The sequence below is a fragment of the Leuresthes tenuis genome, unplaced genomic scaffold (assembly GCF_036924035.1).
Source record: "Leuresthes tenuis unplaced genomic scaffold, fLeuTen1.0.hap1 SCAF_4, whole genome shotgun sequence".
In the NCBI taxonomy this organism is placed as follows: Eukaryota; Metazoa; Chordata; class Actinopteri; order Atheriniformes; family Atherinopsidae; genus Leuresthes; species Leuresthes tenuis.
The window spans coordinates 21,722,570-21,740,097 of record NW_027325358.1 but is presented as its reverse complement, the minus strand read 5'-3'; the positions used below and the strand labels follow the sequence as shown (position 1 = coordinate 21,740,097).

The window sequence follows — 17,528 nt, the reverse complement described above, 5'->3', positions numbered from 1 at the left end:
AATCATGTCTTTTTTATAGATTATTATTAAAAGAAACCACCTGCAACACAACAGGTGAGCAGATGGAATGTCAGATAAAGAACCTCTATCAGGAAAATGCTTTTCAGGCTTCCAATCTCTCGTGACTCCTTTTTAAAACTAAAGCTCAAAGTTTAGAGAATAGCAAATAATAAGTTGCCACAGTGGCATAATTCAGTCACAAACTTCTGTGTGGTCCCTTCAACTTTTGTCCCTACTAATATAGCACAAAAGATGGTAAGGATTTTGCCGTGAAATGCCTCACTAACTGCAAAGTATTCATTTCCAACTTTGTCTGTATATTTTGACAGGTTTTTATGAAACCATGGATAACAGCAGCCTGGGGTGGCCTGAAGATACGAACACATCTCTTCAGATTGAACTTCAATCCTGCACTTCATTCAGGAACCAAGTCTCCCGCATTTTCCTGTATGTCTCACTCTCAGTTGGAATCGCCTGTACTGTGGTGGGCAACTTTCTGGTTGTCTTGTCAATTGGCTACTTCAAGCAGCTGCAGTCTCCAACAAACTCTTTTGTCATGTCCCTTGCTGTTGCTGACTGTCTTGTTGGCCTGGTGGTGATGCCTTATAGTATGATTCGGACTGTGGAAGGATGCTGGTATTTTGGTACCCTTTTTTGTAAGCTTCATTCTAGCCTTGATGTCATGCTTTGCACTGCCTCCATATTCCATCTCAGCTGCATAGCCTTTGATCGTTATTATGCAGTCTGCAACCCACTTGTTTACTCCCTAAAGATGTCCCAACGTCGGGTAGCTTTTCTTATTGGCATTTGTTGGGCTGTTCCTATGCTCATTTCCTTTGGCCCTATAATGCTAGATCTTCACATTGCTGATATAGACATGTTCATTCCTAAAGATGCATGTGTGTTCCTGGTCAGCCGCATATATGCTGTCATGGCTTCCTTGGTTGCCTTTTACCTGCCTATGGCTATCATGCTAGTGGCCTACTGGAAGATCTTCAAAGCTGCAAAGCGGCAGGCCAGGCAGATCAGTGCCATGGAAAGCCAGATGGCTGCTGGAGTGGGCAAAGACTCAAGCAAGAAAAAAAGACATCGCAACACTATGAAAAGGGAAAGAAAAGCAGCAAAAACTTTAGGTATCATCATGGGAGTTTTCCTTATCTTTTGGATGCCTTTTTTTACAGTCAACATTGTGGATCCCTTCATTGAGTACAGCACAGAGGTCGTCATCTGGGATGTATTTCTCTGGTTAGGATATATCAACTCGTCTCTTAATCCTTTCCTGTATGGGTTTTTCAACCGTTCCTTTCGAAGGGCATTCCTCATGTTCATGGGCTGCAGGGTATGCCTTCCTGGATCATCTCCAGGAATGGAATTATCGCACACAAGGAAAGAAGCAAATGAATGTGCAGATCAACCATGAAATGGTACCTGTACATTTTGTGTAGCTATCGAAAGATCAATGATGAGTTTGAAATGACAAGGGTTCTCTAACCATAATGTATGAAATCACATACTGTCCTTCCAGATTTATAAACCAGCTTGATTCTGCCACAATGGTGTTTTCCAAAGGACTAGTACTTGCAACATAATTTGCTTAGGGTCATTTTGTTGTGTTACTCTTGATTTGTGTTTGTGGTGTTAGATGATAATCCATCCAGAAATTAGCAGAAAAAATTAATTATCCCTCTAGAATGTGTTTATGAAAATACAAATTTAACTCCTTGATTGTTAGACACATTCTGACATTTTCTCTTGAAATTATTCTTGAAATGGAAAGCCACAAAATGATCCATGAGAGTAGAAGACAAGTGAGGGAAATTTTACATTATTATTCCATGTGCATACAAACTAGAAGGTTTGGAGAGCTAAACTATACATAAACCATTGATTACAAGTAACAAGTTGCTGACTTACATCTCAGGTAAAAACCTCAGTAATGCTTAAAACTATCTTTTTAATATATAAACTTTATTTCTCAGAAAAGTAAAAAATTTGCAACAAAATATTACACAAAATGCCGCTCAACCTTTTTATATATATAACCTAGTACAAAGATACTGTTTTTATGGTTTTCATTGACATAATTGAATTTAGAAAAGATTACTAAATATGGAGTTTGATGCCAGCATCAGAGTCAAAGAAAGGCAGAAACATTTATAGAATATAAATATGACTCTGTTCTGTAAGATTCTGCTATCAGCAGATTAATTAGTGACAGGTGAGGGTGTCGTGATTGGATTTATAATTAGTGTGCATGCAAGGCTTTGTCTTTCCAAGCGAAGATGGATCATTGCTCACGATATTGTGCCAAATTCCATCAGGAAATCTTTGACCTGTTCCAACAATATTTTTTAATTCAAAATCACAAAGGCGTTTTGTTTGCCAACATCTACAATGCATAACATTGTGAAAAGATTAATAAAGTCTGGAAAAATGTTGTTGCATAAAAGTAAGGCCAGCAAACATAGATGCAAGAGACACTCATTTAAAGTCTAATATGAAAGACACAGAACTCATTGATGCTGAACACCTGCGTAGTACACTTTTTTGCTCATGGAAAATTGGGTAAAGAATTGATATAGAGTAGGATCAGTGTAGATTGTGGAATTCGTAATGATACGATTTTATCAATTCCCGTTCCAAGGCTCGTTTTGGACATTAAACTCCCAGACAAAAAATTGGTCCCACTCAAACATTGAAACCAATTAGAATTAAATCTAGATCATTATAATCCAGTTCAAATCCTCCAAATTCATCATAGATGTATGCAACCGCTTCATAAAAGAAAGAAAAAAAAAGAACATAGGAAAGATTCCCAGACAAACAAAAAAACTCTCGGCCTTGGATACCTGCTATGGTATAGAGAAAAAACAAAGTCAGCGACTACAAAAATGGTATATACATGCATTTACCCCTGCCAATCTAGCCATACAGAAGGATAACTAAAGGGATGCTTTAGGGTAATCTGAGCAATCACTATACATATCCATTTAGCTATCCAACCTAACTTTAAAGATACACACGTCGACAAAATTGTTGGTACCCCTCAGTTAAAGAAGGAAAAACCCACAATTCTCACTGAAATCACTTGAAACTTACAAAAGTAACAATAAATAAAAAAAAATTGAAAATTAAATAATCAAAATCAGCCATTACTTTTGAATTGTTGATTAACATAATTATTTTAAAAAAAACAACTAATGAACAACTATGAACGAAAAGACTAATCAAGACTTGAGATAAAAGCCGAACAAAAATCCTAATAAAAACAAATGACTAACAACAAAAACTAGAAGACAAAATACAGAAAAGCCAAGACAAAAAAAAAATGTCCAGAAAATTTAAAATCATGACAGATAGCAGAAGGCCCTGTATCTTATTCTATATTTAGAAACTCCAGGAATCACAAGAAAATCTGCAATGGGAGAGCAAGGTGCTTTGTTGGGAAAATATTGAACTATGGTAAGACACAATGGAGTTTGGTCATTAAAAGCTTTAAAGGTGAGGAGAAGAATTACAATTTCTACTGGATTTAACAGGGGGCCAATGAAAAGAAATGTAAATTGGAGAAAAATTATCCCTCCTGCTAGTTCTCATCAGAACTCTTCAATCCAACCGCTTACTCAGTTCAGGGTCATGGGGAGGCTGGAGCCTATCCCAGCTGTCATTGGGCAAGAGGATACACCCTGGACAGGTCACCAGTCCATCATAGGGCCATATGGAGACAAATGGGACAAAAAACTATACACGCTCATACTCACTCCTCGGGAAGGTTTAGAGACATTGATTAGCCTAACATGCCACCGTGCAGCTCTAATGAGAACTCTTAATGCTGGAGGCTTTCCAGAGAATTGTTTGAACAGTCCAACATAAAAGCCTTTTTATATGAGAGTTAAAGAATAGAGACTGGACAAAAATAACTCTACGGTTCCTAACGGTAGTGCTGGAAGCCAAGATAATGCCATCTAGAGTAACTACATAGCTAGAAATATTCTTCCTTTGACATTTGGACTGGAGGATAAGAAACCTCAGTCTTTTCTGAATTTAGGAAAATAAAACTATGAGTCCTCCAAGCCTTTATGTCTCAGTGCTCAAAATCACCTCAAGAAGGACAATAGACATGTTATATTTGGACATATAAGTCCATGTTTCAGTTGCTTCAGAAAACATTTCTGTAAATTGGATTTGTACATAAGTCAACAGTTGAAGTTCATTAAAATGGATGCAAAGCATCCTATTTACAACATTATTTTTGTATATATTTGTTACTTGTTATCAAGGTTTGGCTTATAAAGAAATATCTTTCATTCAGTTTGGCTGTAAATGTATTAGTTTTGTTTTTTGAGGGGAGCAAATTACTCTTTTATTGACGTAAAGATTAACAGTTGTTTAAGCAGTAAGATGTGTCTCAGTAGTCAAGAATATATCTAATGATTTGGAACTCTTTCAGATAAAAAATAAAAATAAATAAAATAAAGCAATGCAGATTAAATTTAACATGACAGGCGAGCCACGTTAATAATGGGTTAAAGTTGTGCTGCTGATATGAGAAGAGGTGTGGCATGTTTGGAAAATGTGCAGCAATCATTTTCTTGCTTGTGTAACATAGTATATTTTACATACTGTACAAGTTAAGGTCTCTGTTTTAAAAACATGAATGGAAGTGTTAGTTTATGTTAAATTAGCCTGTATAGATACTCTGTGAATGGATTTAAAGCAATTTATACCTTCTTTGCTGTAAATTATGGTCTGTTCATTATCCAGGATAATATTTGGCAAAACAAGTCTCAAAGTTGACACATCTGTAATTTTACACACTATTACTGAGATAGTAATACGTGACGACAAACACTGGTAACTTATAGCCTTTATTTATTCAAAACTACTATACAGACAACGGGCATAATCGATGTGCAGTATGCTGTTGCTAAGGTAGCAAGGTATTTGTGCTTCAATTCACATTGAGCTAGTGATGCTATGAAAAGCCTCCTCAATGAACTTTACCAGAACTTTACCAGAAATCTGATACTATTATGAACCCAAATTTTGTTTCACGGAAATTATAGGGAATTATTCACTGAGTCTGGTCTATTTTTTTTTTTAGTACAAGTTTTTGTGTTTACTTCGAACTTTTCACTGCATACAAGGACACATTACAAAACATAAAAAGAATATTGGTATGTCATAAATTTCAAAATGAGCTTTTTTTCCATATCTCGTTCAGTTATGTTAATGGTGAGGAGAAGTAAGCAGAACCATGAATTTAGCTTGTTTAAGACATACTTAAATGTATTTCAAAATAATCAAGATTCATTAGTCTTGGGAGAACTCATATTTTTCTTTCAAATGGTTGGAGGGTACGTTTTACTCATCAGGGTCAGGGGTTCCTGTCATAACACTCATGCCCTACACAAAACCATATGTTTGGTATCCCTAACAAGTTCATGAGGTATCGTTCATGAGGTGTTGAGATGATTGGAGGAAAAATGTTGAAAGTAAAGTAACATACGGCATGCTGACTTCAATAGAGATCAGAGGGAATAGACATCAGGATTATCATCAAGAACATAACTCTTGAAAGTCCTGCTCTACTATTTGGTAGAGCACATTTTTCTCAAACTATACTCTGTCTTGTCATTGATTAGTGGACGTGAACCTAACTAAACCATCTCTGAAATGTAAGTATGTGATGTTAAAAGAAAGCATGTGTTTCCCCAACTGTTTGTGAAAAAAGCCTTGATTCTGATTATTATTGGTCCAAGAAAATAATAAAATGCAAAGAACATTATATATTATATATCTATATATATATAATGTTCTTTGCATTTTATTATATATATATATATATTTATTAAATACATTTATGTGTTTTTGTTTATTTTTTTCAACCCATGTCAAGAGAGGATCTAAGTGAACTCATCGTGAAAAAGTCTATTAACGGGAAGCACTTAAAATTCATTAGTCCTGATAAAGTCTTTCTTTTGCCTGAAGCACCAGCCTCATGAAATAGTGTCTGTGTGTCAATACAACCTCATTTCACAAGAAACCTTTTAATAAGTGTATGTGTTCACATTTTCAAAAGACAATGCAGGCACAGAAACCATGAACTGTTAGACATGACCACGCCTGTTGTTTTGTATATTACAGTAATAGGAGTTAAGGTGGCATGATGTCAACTTGTAACCATGAATTCTTTAACATTATAGCTAAAGGTCCTTTTTCTATTCCTTACCCTACCCAGCTGCAACTTACAGCAAATTAGAGAATAGAAAAGTATTTATACTGGGTCAGTTATTATACAGTACATTCAAGAGTGAGAATGTGTTACTGAGTCTCTTAATTTTAGGAATTTTTGTGTCTGTTCGTCAATCAGTAGATTTAACTATTCTGCTCAGATCTGGGATGAGTTGACTTATTTTGTCTTTAAACACACACACACACACACACACACACACACAAAACACAACACGCACACACAAATATCAACCATCCAAAGGCATAGCTACAACTTAAAGTTTATCAGGTGCAGGAAGTAAAACAGCCAATACAATAGTGACATCTGCTGGACGGAGAATATACGTTACAGTGCACTTTGTGCTAACTTCACACAAAAAACATCTTTTTTTTCTTGTTGCCTTTTCATTTTTTTTATTTTCATCTGACATAAACATGACAAGAAAAAAACAAACAAACAAAAAAAGCACATTCATTTCACATTAGCACTCGCATGGCATTGCAAATTACACTTAGGTGTAGACACCCATGCCAAGTACCCTACATACCCAAGACAATAAATACTGTGCAACAACTTTAGTCTTTGCTGGCTTCTTTTCTTACGCCTTGTCAAAAAAAAAAAAAAAAAGAAAGAAAGAAAGAAAGGAAAAGGTGGCAGATAAATGACTATAATCTACTCTGATATTTTACATTTTTACTCAGTTCAGACTTTGAAGCAACAATAAAAGTTGCACTTATAACTCTGCTCAGATAGTGTTTCAGTGCAGCTGCATGTGATTTGGTACTTGTTAAACCTTTAAATCAGCAAAATACCGAACAAAGATGTTTGTCATCACACAGTGTCAGCTGGCTAAGAGTTAAAGACAAGGAGAATATAAAGCTGAACAAAATAAAAGTTTACAGTAATAATGATTATGCTCATTTGTGTTAAGTCTGCTTTGTAATGGGGATGCGTGGCACCCTAAAATGACAGCAGTAAGTCCAAAAAGTTTGCTACTGTTGTGTTCACCTCCAAAACAAGGATTTAAGCAGTTCACAAGAAGTTTGGTCACAAGGGTTCAGACAAGGTTTTAGTCTCAGTTGTGCTGGGATTGTTAGTCTCAGCTTTAATCAAACTTTGATTCTCAGATATTTTCCTAATTTTACACCCTATCACAGTCTATCTTGCAAGTTGGTCCAGTATGGCCCCTTGAAAATAAATAAAAGACTCTCCAGGGGCCCTCTAAATGTCAGTCTCTTTCAGACCATAACACTCTGCCAGATCATAGAACTGATAGCTGTTCTGCTCACATGAGTTGCAAATCCCCATTGAGACTGTATCTACTGTATCAGAGAGACCCACTGATACAGTGGTGCTTTTTCCTGTACCTCCCTTGATTTTATTTGACAGATTGTTCACTTTTTCTCTGAAATGGAAGGAAGACTTCTGCAGTGGTGGAAAAAGGCTCCATCTCTTTAAACCAATCGAGCATCCTTTCCTCTTATGTAACCAAGAGCTGCCCCAGGATTCATGCATAGAGTAGCCAGGTGTATAGTTTCCCCTCTGATCTCTTGCCCTTTCCTTCACAGCTGTCCGCCACCTCTGGTCGTAGAAGCGACGCAGGACCCTCCGTTTCTGGTGACACTGACATCTGAGGAGACGAGTGAAAGCCCGCTGAAACTCTTTGCTGGAACATGGGTAGATCATTGGATTTATGCAGCTGTTGAAGTATCCCAGCCAAAACACCACCTTGAACACAGTTTCAGACGGTTTCAGTGCTGGGAAGAAGGAACCTAGAGGGAGGTGGAAACATCAGAATCAGGTACAGTTGAAGCAAAACCTTTGCACAGGAAAAACATTTTTCCATAGACCTGTGTTATATATTAAATAATGATTCTTGGCAACTGGAAGCTATATGTCGTTGTGCTTTTATCAACTTTAATTCAGTTCAAACATGTTGTAAGAAATGATAAATTAGAGTAATGTCAAAAACAGGTGATGCCACCATCTTTAATCTTTTTTTTCTTTTCTTTTTTTTGCTCCTCTCCCATTTGACTCATAGCCTACAATGAAAGCCCTGTCTGTCTGACAATAGGATATTGTTTTTGCATTGATTGAACGAGGCATTCTGGTTATGTTTGTAAAACAGAAACAGAAAGTTCTTTGTGATGTGTTGTTTTTCAAGGAGGATGAAGATTAGATAAAACATTTACTTGAATATTTGTTTAAAATGTTTCTTGAACTATATCACACTTATCCTACTTTACCAACACATGGGGGATTTTTTCTTGTTATGCAAATATTGATGACAGTGGAGTAAAATACTTTTTTTCTTCATTTATTTTTTTACCAGGCAGGCATGAAGCATCCTTAGCTTTCTTGCACATGTAATTTCTAATTACATCATGCTGTAAGTTTTCCTTCAATGGGGGTTCCTGTGTTATGTAAACCTTGCAAAGTTACTCATTAAAGCGGCCCCACCTAATGAGGAGAGGAGATCTTGCCTAGGGCAAAAATGCTCCCCTAACTAGTTTGACAGGTATGAAAACTTTTCAGTTTTAATTTAATCTACTTCTGTACATCTCAGCGACAGCACTGTTTTCCTGCTTTGCTTGTACCTTTAGAATTGCAATGGTATTTTTAGTATGACATGCTATGACATGTTGTATTTTGAGGAATGTTGTCTTTTCCCACTGCTCACTAGTTGTTCATGTCTCCCCAGTCTTTAGATTGAAGGCAGCATGGACCCCTGGACACAGAGGCAGCATAACACAGCGGTAATGTCAAGTCTGCACTGCCTTGGCCTAGAAGTCCATTTTCATTTAAATTCCCTTCACAAAATGTGAAAAGAAATTAGATGGCTTGCATGTGATTTTCAAAGCAATGGCTTCATGGTGTTTTGATATCAGCTAACAACAACATAAAGTGCACCCCGAAATGCAAAATGAAGGAATGCGCCACTGAATAATAAAACGGAGTCCTAAATCTTGTTTGAAATGTTTTCTGCAGTTGAACAGCAAGTTATGTGTGGCATTTGCCTCTGATAGAGCCCCTTAGCCAAATTGAACTCAAAATACTTTATTAAGATTAATAAACTCATTAATGGAAGTGATGTTCTCCATTAACTCTTCTGACTAAAACGTCACCTTTAGAGGCAGACAGCATATGATTTATCACCCTGATGCTCAGCCAGTATCATGACATCAGGTAGTGTTCTTTTTGTCTGTCAGTTTTCTAGTTTGTTGTCTTTCAGATAGAATATAAATGTTTTTCTTTTTTTTTATGTCTGTAAGAGGATTTGCTTTTTTAAATCTTATCCTTTCTTTTTTAACGTTTACTTTGGCTTACAGCTTAAGACAAACTATTAAGCAAAGGACAAATGCTTTGAATCTACACTGAACCCCATTCAGAAGTCTTGGGACCTGTCAAATTTCTCAGACACTGTATTGTGACAGTTCTTTTGTGTGAGCAGACAGAACCCTGAACAGTTCTCTGTTAGAGAGCTCTGCATGAAATTTTATCTTCTTGACATTTTGTTTTCAGAGCGAAGGTCAATATTTTATATGTGGCTTTTTAAAAGTCACCCTCTTATAGTCGATGAGTACTATGATCTAGTTCATGAATTTGTATGCCATACTGACTGACAACTTATAGCAGTGGCCACAGTGCCACTTAATTTGCCTGAAACTGTAAATCTAATAATACAGTGTACATATGGGGCAATTGTTATATGGCTCCTGATGTTTTAGTTTTTTGTCAAGAAGTCTGTAACTGATGATTAGTAATCCAATCTTTCAATAATTTCTAAAATCTCTATCTCATCAAAAAAAAAAAAACAGTCTTCATGGGTGCTGAATGAATCTTAAAAAACAGTGTTAGGACAATCTCAATGGATTTTTAGATGAGTCAGAGTACTGCATCTGGATTTACATCATCACAGAGAAAAGACCCGATTGGTATGAGATGTGCTAAAATTATATCTCTGCCTCTCGGTAAAAGGTTACTCATTAGTGATAGTCCTTACAATGGACGAACAGTAATCTGTCTGACAAAGTGTGTGTAAAAAGGGGTCTAAAAGCTCATCCATCTGTCATGCACGACTCACTCCACAGAGATGAATTGACAGCACGTCAGTGATCCCTATGGGGAGCCTATGTTTTGAAATGCATCTTTTGAGGAGGTCAGAGTTCAGGACTACATAGACAGCATCTGTGAAAAGACATTCTCAAAGCCAGATGGTTTCCACCAAGGAGGAAAGATCATAGGAGCTCTGAGATTTATTTGGGTTTATCAAACAAATTACAGCACAGGGATTAATATACAGCAGACACTAGTTTAGTGTTTTCTTCATGGTCTGACTATCTTGACCATAAAAATAAGAAGCCTCTTCCATATTGGGAATGAAAAATCCACAACAACATTTTAAGATAACATCAGATGCATTTTCTGTGATAACGATCCATTTAGGCTTGGCTTCTTCTCATTCTCTCTTTTGAATACTATTTTTTTTGTGCTGCTGTTTCCTACTCATGCACCTGGGTCACTTTTCCAACAAGCAGGTTGTAAAATGTTCTCATGACATCACATAATGCTATCATTATGGAAATGTAGAAGACTGAATTAATGATTTTGGTTGCTTTTATCCCCATGGAGAAATTATGTTATGTGTACTGAAAAATCATTAAAATGACTTGTTTGAAGCTCATTGTTCTCATCACCCATCTCTAATCAGAAGAAAAAAGAGTCTGTCTTACACTTCTGCATACAAATAAACTTGCCCTTTTCTCTCCTATTGAATGGATGACATGATTAGTGGCACCCAAATCATTTCTTGCACCATTTCTCTCCCTGCAGGGTTTTACACTGATAATCCTATAAAGTGAAAGGTGCATGTGAGCTATGTGAGCTATGCCTGATAAGATACGGGTCATTTGTTCAGGATGGCTTTTACAATCAATTAAAATGAAGACATCTGAAAGGAAGATATATGAGGACACTATTGGTGGATGTAAGTTGGTGCCTTTACTGTAGTTTTTTCACAGTACAGGGAAGCAAGTAGGCATGAAGGATCTATCTGTTTGATGTATGTACTGGCATAATGACTTAGAGCGGTTATCCTCATTGACAGGTCATATAATCCTTTTGTAATAATAAATGACTAACAACGTCTTGTTTCACTTTCTAAATCTGTTTTTTTTTCAGTATTCTGGTAAATTTCCGAATTATCCTCAACATCGCTCTCTATTATCTCTCAACCCAAACAATGAATTGTTTTAAGACCTCCTTGTGGTATTTGATAGTGTGAGTTTGCAGTGACCTTTCTATCATCTTTGTATGAAACAAAATCTCTCAGCAAATATTATTATTGTTATCATTAAAACCCTCTGGTCTCGGAAGCATCTTGTTTCAGAATGCCTGTCACTGAAGAATGCCAGCCTGTAATGGCTGCTCTTTTAAAATGCAACATAAACCATCTGAAGATTTTACAGGCAGTCAGAAAAACAAGAGACGTGTATCAAGCCAGGCTGCAACTTTGACCTTTTCTGACCAAAACATCTGTTTTTGTTTTTTATTTTTATGACATCATAACAATCTAATTTAGATCATTCATTGGCACAATGCCCCAGATGTCATTTTCAGTTTTTGTTGTGCCAGACACGTAGTTACATCTTAGAGTGTTGCTCAATTATCTATTAGACTACTGTGCGTGTAACCAAAATAGAAACTCTTCTTAAAGTTGTCAAGTGAAGCTGCATAAAAATAGCAAACGTTTTGTCTCTCTAAATGAGACAAATACATCAATTATTCAGACTGAACGTGCATAATTAACATAAGAAATGTTGAATATCATTGCAAAGTACATCTACTAAATCTAGAGGTCGATTCATAGATAGCATGGAAGAAGATTAAAAGCACCAATGGTGGAACAAATTGCACAAAATGTATTAATTTAAGAGAAGGCCTTCTCTGCATTCAACACAATTTCAAAGATTTGTTCTAAAGTACATGTATGCTCTAAGAAAAAACAAAGAAAATTATGAACATACCTAATGGCAGAAAGAAGAAGAAGGGCAGCCAACAGAGGATGAACATCCCCACTACGATGGCAAGAGTTTTTGCAGCCTTTTTTTCCCGAGAGAACTTCATCAGCCGCACTGAGAGCGAACTTCGGAACGGATGGTTTTTGCTGCTTTTGGCTGGACGAGCGTCCTCCAGCACGCTGCGACAGTGTATACGGAGGACCACTTCCACCGACTTATTTCGCTCCCGTTTAACACCCGCTTCCAGGCTCTTAGTAGTCCTGCGGGCCACCACGTACACTCTAAAATACATAATGAGAATGACCATCAGCGGGAGGTAAAAAGAGAACAGAGAGGAGAAGAGCGCGTATCCCGGCTCCTCTGTTATCTTGCAGATGCTCTCGTCCACAGGCGGCGGTTCCTTCCATCCCAGGAGCGGTCCAACAGAGATTACCGTAGATGATACCCACACAAGCACTAAAATAGCCACTGCCTTCTTTTCTGTCATAATACTTGGGTATTTAAGGCAGTATTTGACCCCAATATACCGGTCGATGGAGATGATGCAGAGGCTGAGGATGGAGGCGGTGCAGCAGAGCACGTCCACAGCTGCCCAGATGTTACAGAAAACCCGGCCAAACACCCAGCATCCTAAAACCTCTAGAGATGCAGAGAAGGGCAGGACAATAGTGGCCAACAGAAGGTCTGCCATTGCTAAGTTGACGATGAAGAAGTTTGTAACAGTCTGTAAATGTTTATTGCAAACCACAGACAGGATGACCAAAATATTCCCTACGATTGCCACCAAAATAAAAACGGAGAGGAAAATCCCAACACCAACAACCTGCGAGTCCAGCGTGAAGTTCCCGCATATTGGGATGCTATCGTTAAGAAATATGTGATCCAAAGCAGATTCGTTGAACGCTTCAGCAAAATACAGCTCATAGTTGCTTTTGTTCCTCAAGTTAGATTCTGTCATTTTGCGCCATAAAGAGAACTTTGGAGGAAGTTTTCTTAAGAAAGCAGTACAACGGAAATTGTTTTCAGTCCCACGCCATGCTGTCTCTCCAGTCTGACAACAAAGGCAGGTTTCCTCAGAATCAGCATTTGCCACCGAGCAAGCGAAGGAATAATACTAATAGAAAAATAAATATAGCAAAATCACAATAATAAATCCAAGTGCGCGCCTGATAAAGAAGCTGGTCTTTTCAGAAAAAAAAAAACCTCAGACAATCTTTATACAAATTCTATAAGCAGAATTAATGAAAATAACAAACGTAAAATTCCAGGTCCATTTCACTGTAGGCTATTTCTCCCATGCAACTGCGTCTAAATGGTGGCATCCTCTGCAACAACTCCGATCACACAGTCAGAGCTGGTACCGCAGGTCTGAACCGACAGCTCCACCCACTCCACACATGTTAGCGTTGCGTCCACAGCCTCCACAAGAGAGCGTAGCAATAAATATGGTCACGAATTCTTTATGCTCTGCCCATTTCCATATCTCTTGCCTGACTTAAGCCATTTTTATAACCAGGCCTTTGTACTATCTGTGGAATGCGAACTTAAAGGATCTCATATATTTTTGTAAAGAAAAAAAAGGGCAAATAACAAACAGGACCAACAGAAGGTAATTAAACGGGTGAAGAAAAATAACCATGTTTTCTACATGACTAAAACTCACCTCCATGCTGCAGAGATAGGACAGAGTCAGTCATCAGTCAGATCATCTAATCTGGCCAACATGTCTGTGCTGACCACTGGTCTGTGCCCTCGGGCAGAGCTGTGAAGTCACCCAGACATTGTGGCTGCCATCACCAGGCCTGCAGGGCTTAAAAAGAGGGAGAGGCCTGGCTTAAACCCCTAGGGACACTGGGGGAGAGAAAGGGTCAAGAGGCAGAGTCACAGGGAGGACAAACAAGGTTTTATAGGAAAATGCCCCAAAGTCCCACTTTGTTTGGTATAGTAGTGTGTTGTGCCTCAACTGTTGTGACACAACCTGAGGTTTGTATATCATCTTTTATTGCTTAGTTGAGAATGAATAAACATAATCAGATAATCTGAGCACCTATGTATACTTTTACAGTCTTTGCTAATTTAACGACAAAATTCAATTGTAGCTTTGCTGAAATTTACTCTGACGCCCATCACTACAATTAAACGTGTCTCACAAGAAGCAAAGAATATTGCATAACCCCTTTGCATTGGATGGTTGCCATCTATATCTTCTTAGCTAAACGACCTGCGTGATGAGGATACCAAATAGGCTGGAGGATTTGTGTGTTGGCAGTTTAAAAGTGTCACTCTACAAAGTAAGGATTGTTGCATGCCATATGGCAAATCTATGGGAGGGGAAAAAAAACAACAAATAAATTAATGACAATGAACAGTCTATTTTCTTTTACTTTAAATTTTGTCTGAACAATTTTGATAACGGACAGCTAATAAGTATCTGTGACGATCCTCAGTTCCATTGATTTTTGATTGAGTATTGCTTTCTGGATTACTTAGATACATAAACTATGATTAAGATTTAAAATCTCTCAAAGAATGTCTGACATGTTAGAAGAACTTTCACCATCCTAAACTACATTTGTGTCACTTTTTGCCTGACATACAGCACTGTCCAAAAGTCTCGAGCCATCCCTTCTTTCCTTTTACATCAGCAGGAAAACCAGAAATAGTTGCAACGATTTACTGAAACATGCAAATATCAAAGGCACATAGAACAGCACATGCAAAAACAAATTTCTGTAAGATTACAATTGACTTGAAAATCAATATTTTGTATCTATTGTTCAATACAGTCTGAACCCAATCTTCACAAATAGTTCTCCAGGCTTCTTGAGGGACATTCTACAGCTCTTCTTTGGATGTTGGTTGCCTTTAGTTCTGTTCTCTGTCAAGATTAGCCCACACTGCTGCAGTAATGCTGAGGTCCCCTTCTGGGGAAGATTCCTCACACCAAATTTCCACAAATTTTCAGTTTATTTTTTGTGTAATTTGGCATACCTCAGTCTGTTCTTTCCCTTCCTTAATAATGGCTTTGTGTCAGGCACCCTTGCATGGAAATCATACCTGATGTTGCGTCAGTGAACACTAAATGGAACAACTGCATGCTTCAATGTCTGCATGTGTCAGATCTTTGCTGGATAATTTTCTTTCCTATTTCTTAAGGATCATTTTAAGGTTCTTTTAGGCCTGCTACTTCTCCTTTTGTCTTATACATGTCCAATTTTTTTATTTTTTATCAAAGAGCACAGTGCACACAATAACAAGATATACCAAGTTTTCAGCTAATATGTCTTTGGAAGTCATCTTGTTGGAACAAAAATACTATTTTATATCTGTCAAACTGCGTTATCTTTGGCTATTCTCTTAGATGCAGCTACAGAAATGGGAGGAAATTATGTGTGGTCACGACAGGCTGCTAGGAACACAGTGCCTAAAGATATGATTTTAGAATTAGTTACTTGTTAAATTGTGTTTTATGGTTAGAGACAACATCGTTTCATCTCATAAGCAAGGTGCCTTTTCTATGCTTGTATGATTCTTAGGACAGTTTCAAGTGACCTCGCAAAAAAACAACTTAGATTCTTCTAAAAATAATCAGGTATTATGAAGGGGACTAATAAGTGTAAAAGCAGCTAATGTTCAGAGGAAAACTTTGAAAGACTATCAGAAAGCCTGGGGAAATATTGCTTGAGATTATTTTAAAAGCTTGAAAAAACCACAGCTGGGGCTTTTCTGTGTGGAGTGTGCATGTTCTCCCTGTGCATGCATGCGTTCTTTCTGGGTATTCCAGCTTCCTTCCACCATCTAAAAACGTGCATGTTAGTTTAATTAGCCCTATGAGTGAGTGTGAGTGTGCATGGTTGTTTATCTCATTTGTCTCTGTGTGGCCCTGTGATGGACCCTCGACCCTGAATTGGAACAAGCAGGTATAGAAAATGGATGGATTGTAACCCACAACTGGCTTGTTGTCAGTATGAAAATAATTTCTAGAAGTTATTCAATCTCAAATTGTATTCCACTAGCTCTTTGTCAGATTTAATGTTTGTTTTGAACCAAATAAAAAGGTAACTTCACTAATTTTTTTTAGTTACACTGGAAACTGCTACTTAACATTTTCAAAAGTAAGAATTTAACTCTTAGACAACATTTTTATCATTAGTACCGTAAGACTCCAAAAGCCATAAACTTGCCAAAAGTCAAAGTTTTACGGATTGGTGTAATGACACAAGATCACCAACATAAACAGGCTGGTGCCATGAATATGTGCAATAATTGCCAAAGATGTCTCTTTGGACCAGCTTGGTTCTAATTTCATTCAATCTTCTGTATGTGGGCAGTAGCCCTTCTGTTTCAAGTCACTGAGAGTCTGCTCAGCTGTCTGAGCACATCCTCATTACTGGATTTATAAAAAAGCTACAGTGTCCTCAGGCCCACCTGCTCCTCTTTATGAGAGGCCTAAACCTGCAGTCATGCAGAGCCAACTTTAGGAAATAAAGGACAGGAGGAGTTTTTTCAATGGTGATGAGCCTGTTTATCAGGCAAGTTTGCACCTGAAAAACTGCGATTAGACAGGTGTTGGTTGGTTGGATCGTCGGGTGTAGCTGGTTGAAAGCATTGGCTCCATTACTTCATCTGAGCAGTGCCCAAGGGGAGGAATAAAGATGCAAGTTGTACTAATGAGGGTTAGTGTGATGCAGGATCTGGTTAGTGCTGCTGAGCAGCCTGGCTTCAGTGTGAAAAACGTAGGGTGTGACTTTCTTATTTTAGATTTATGATTGAAAGCATTCTCTGGGTTTTTAATCATATCCCCCTGTAAGAAAAACAGCTTTGTGCAAGAATGTTTATCTGATGGTCAGAGGTGAGATTTTTGTCAAGAATTGACAAAAGCTTGCAATATAGTTGTTGTTCTTTTGTGTAGGTACACTAATGTTCAGTACAATATTTGAGGGGGACACATGAGGTGATCTTTGAGCTGTGGCTAATAAAAAAACCTAGCACAGTAGAGGAAGGGACAACATGGTTTGTATGCTAAATTAAGGATAATTTGAATGAATTTGAACAAGGAGTTCCCCTCCTTGAAAGCAACAGGTTAAAGGTACTTGTGTATGTTCTTGTCGGAATGGTTCTGGTATTTAATGTCTGGAAAAGTAACCCCAAAGAGAGCTCATGGTTGAACTTTAAGGATGAGGTTGCAAGCTGGTTGCCCTTTTGTCATGGGTCTTGCCTGAATTCTTTACCATTGTCAATTAATTTTTCTGGTTTGCCAACTCTTCACATTT

The 17,528-nt window shown here is 37.6% G+C and overlaps 2 protein-coding genes across 3 annotated transcripts; one reads left to right on the top strand and one right to left on the bottom strand.

The window, feature by feature from the left end:
- Positions 1-343: 343 nt before the first annotated feature.
- On the top strand, positions 344-1,504 carry LOC140305075 (5-hydroxytryptamine receptor 4). Its single transcript, XM_072383841.1, has one exon. The coding sequence runs from the start codon at positions 344-346 to the stop codon at positions 1,418-1,420; it is 1,077 nt and encodes a 358-aa protein (XP_072239942.1). The 3' UTR covers positions 1,421-1,504.
- Positions 1,505-6,664: 5,160 nt separating this feature from the next.
- Positions 6,665-13,585, bottom strand: adra1d (adrenoceptor alpha 1D). 2 transcript variants are annotated; one of them, XM_072385078.1, is made up of 3 exons: positions 12,783-13,585; positions 12,262-12,536; positions 6,665-8,007 (listed from the first exon to the last, which is right to left on the bottom strand). In XM_072385078.1, exons 1-3 carry the CDS (start codon positions 13,211-13,213, stop codon positions 7,457-7,459), a joined length of 1,257 nt encoding a protein of 418 aa, XP_072241179.1. In that variant the 5' UTR covers positions 13,214-13,585; the 3' UTR covers positions 6,665-7,456. The 2 variants fall into 2 exon arrangements, with proteins under 2 accessions (XP_072241179.1, XP_072241178.1); XM_072385077.1 differs by having other exon boundaries at positions 12,262-13,585.
- Positions 13,586-17,528: the final 3,943 nt, after the last annotated feature.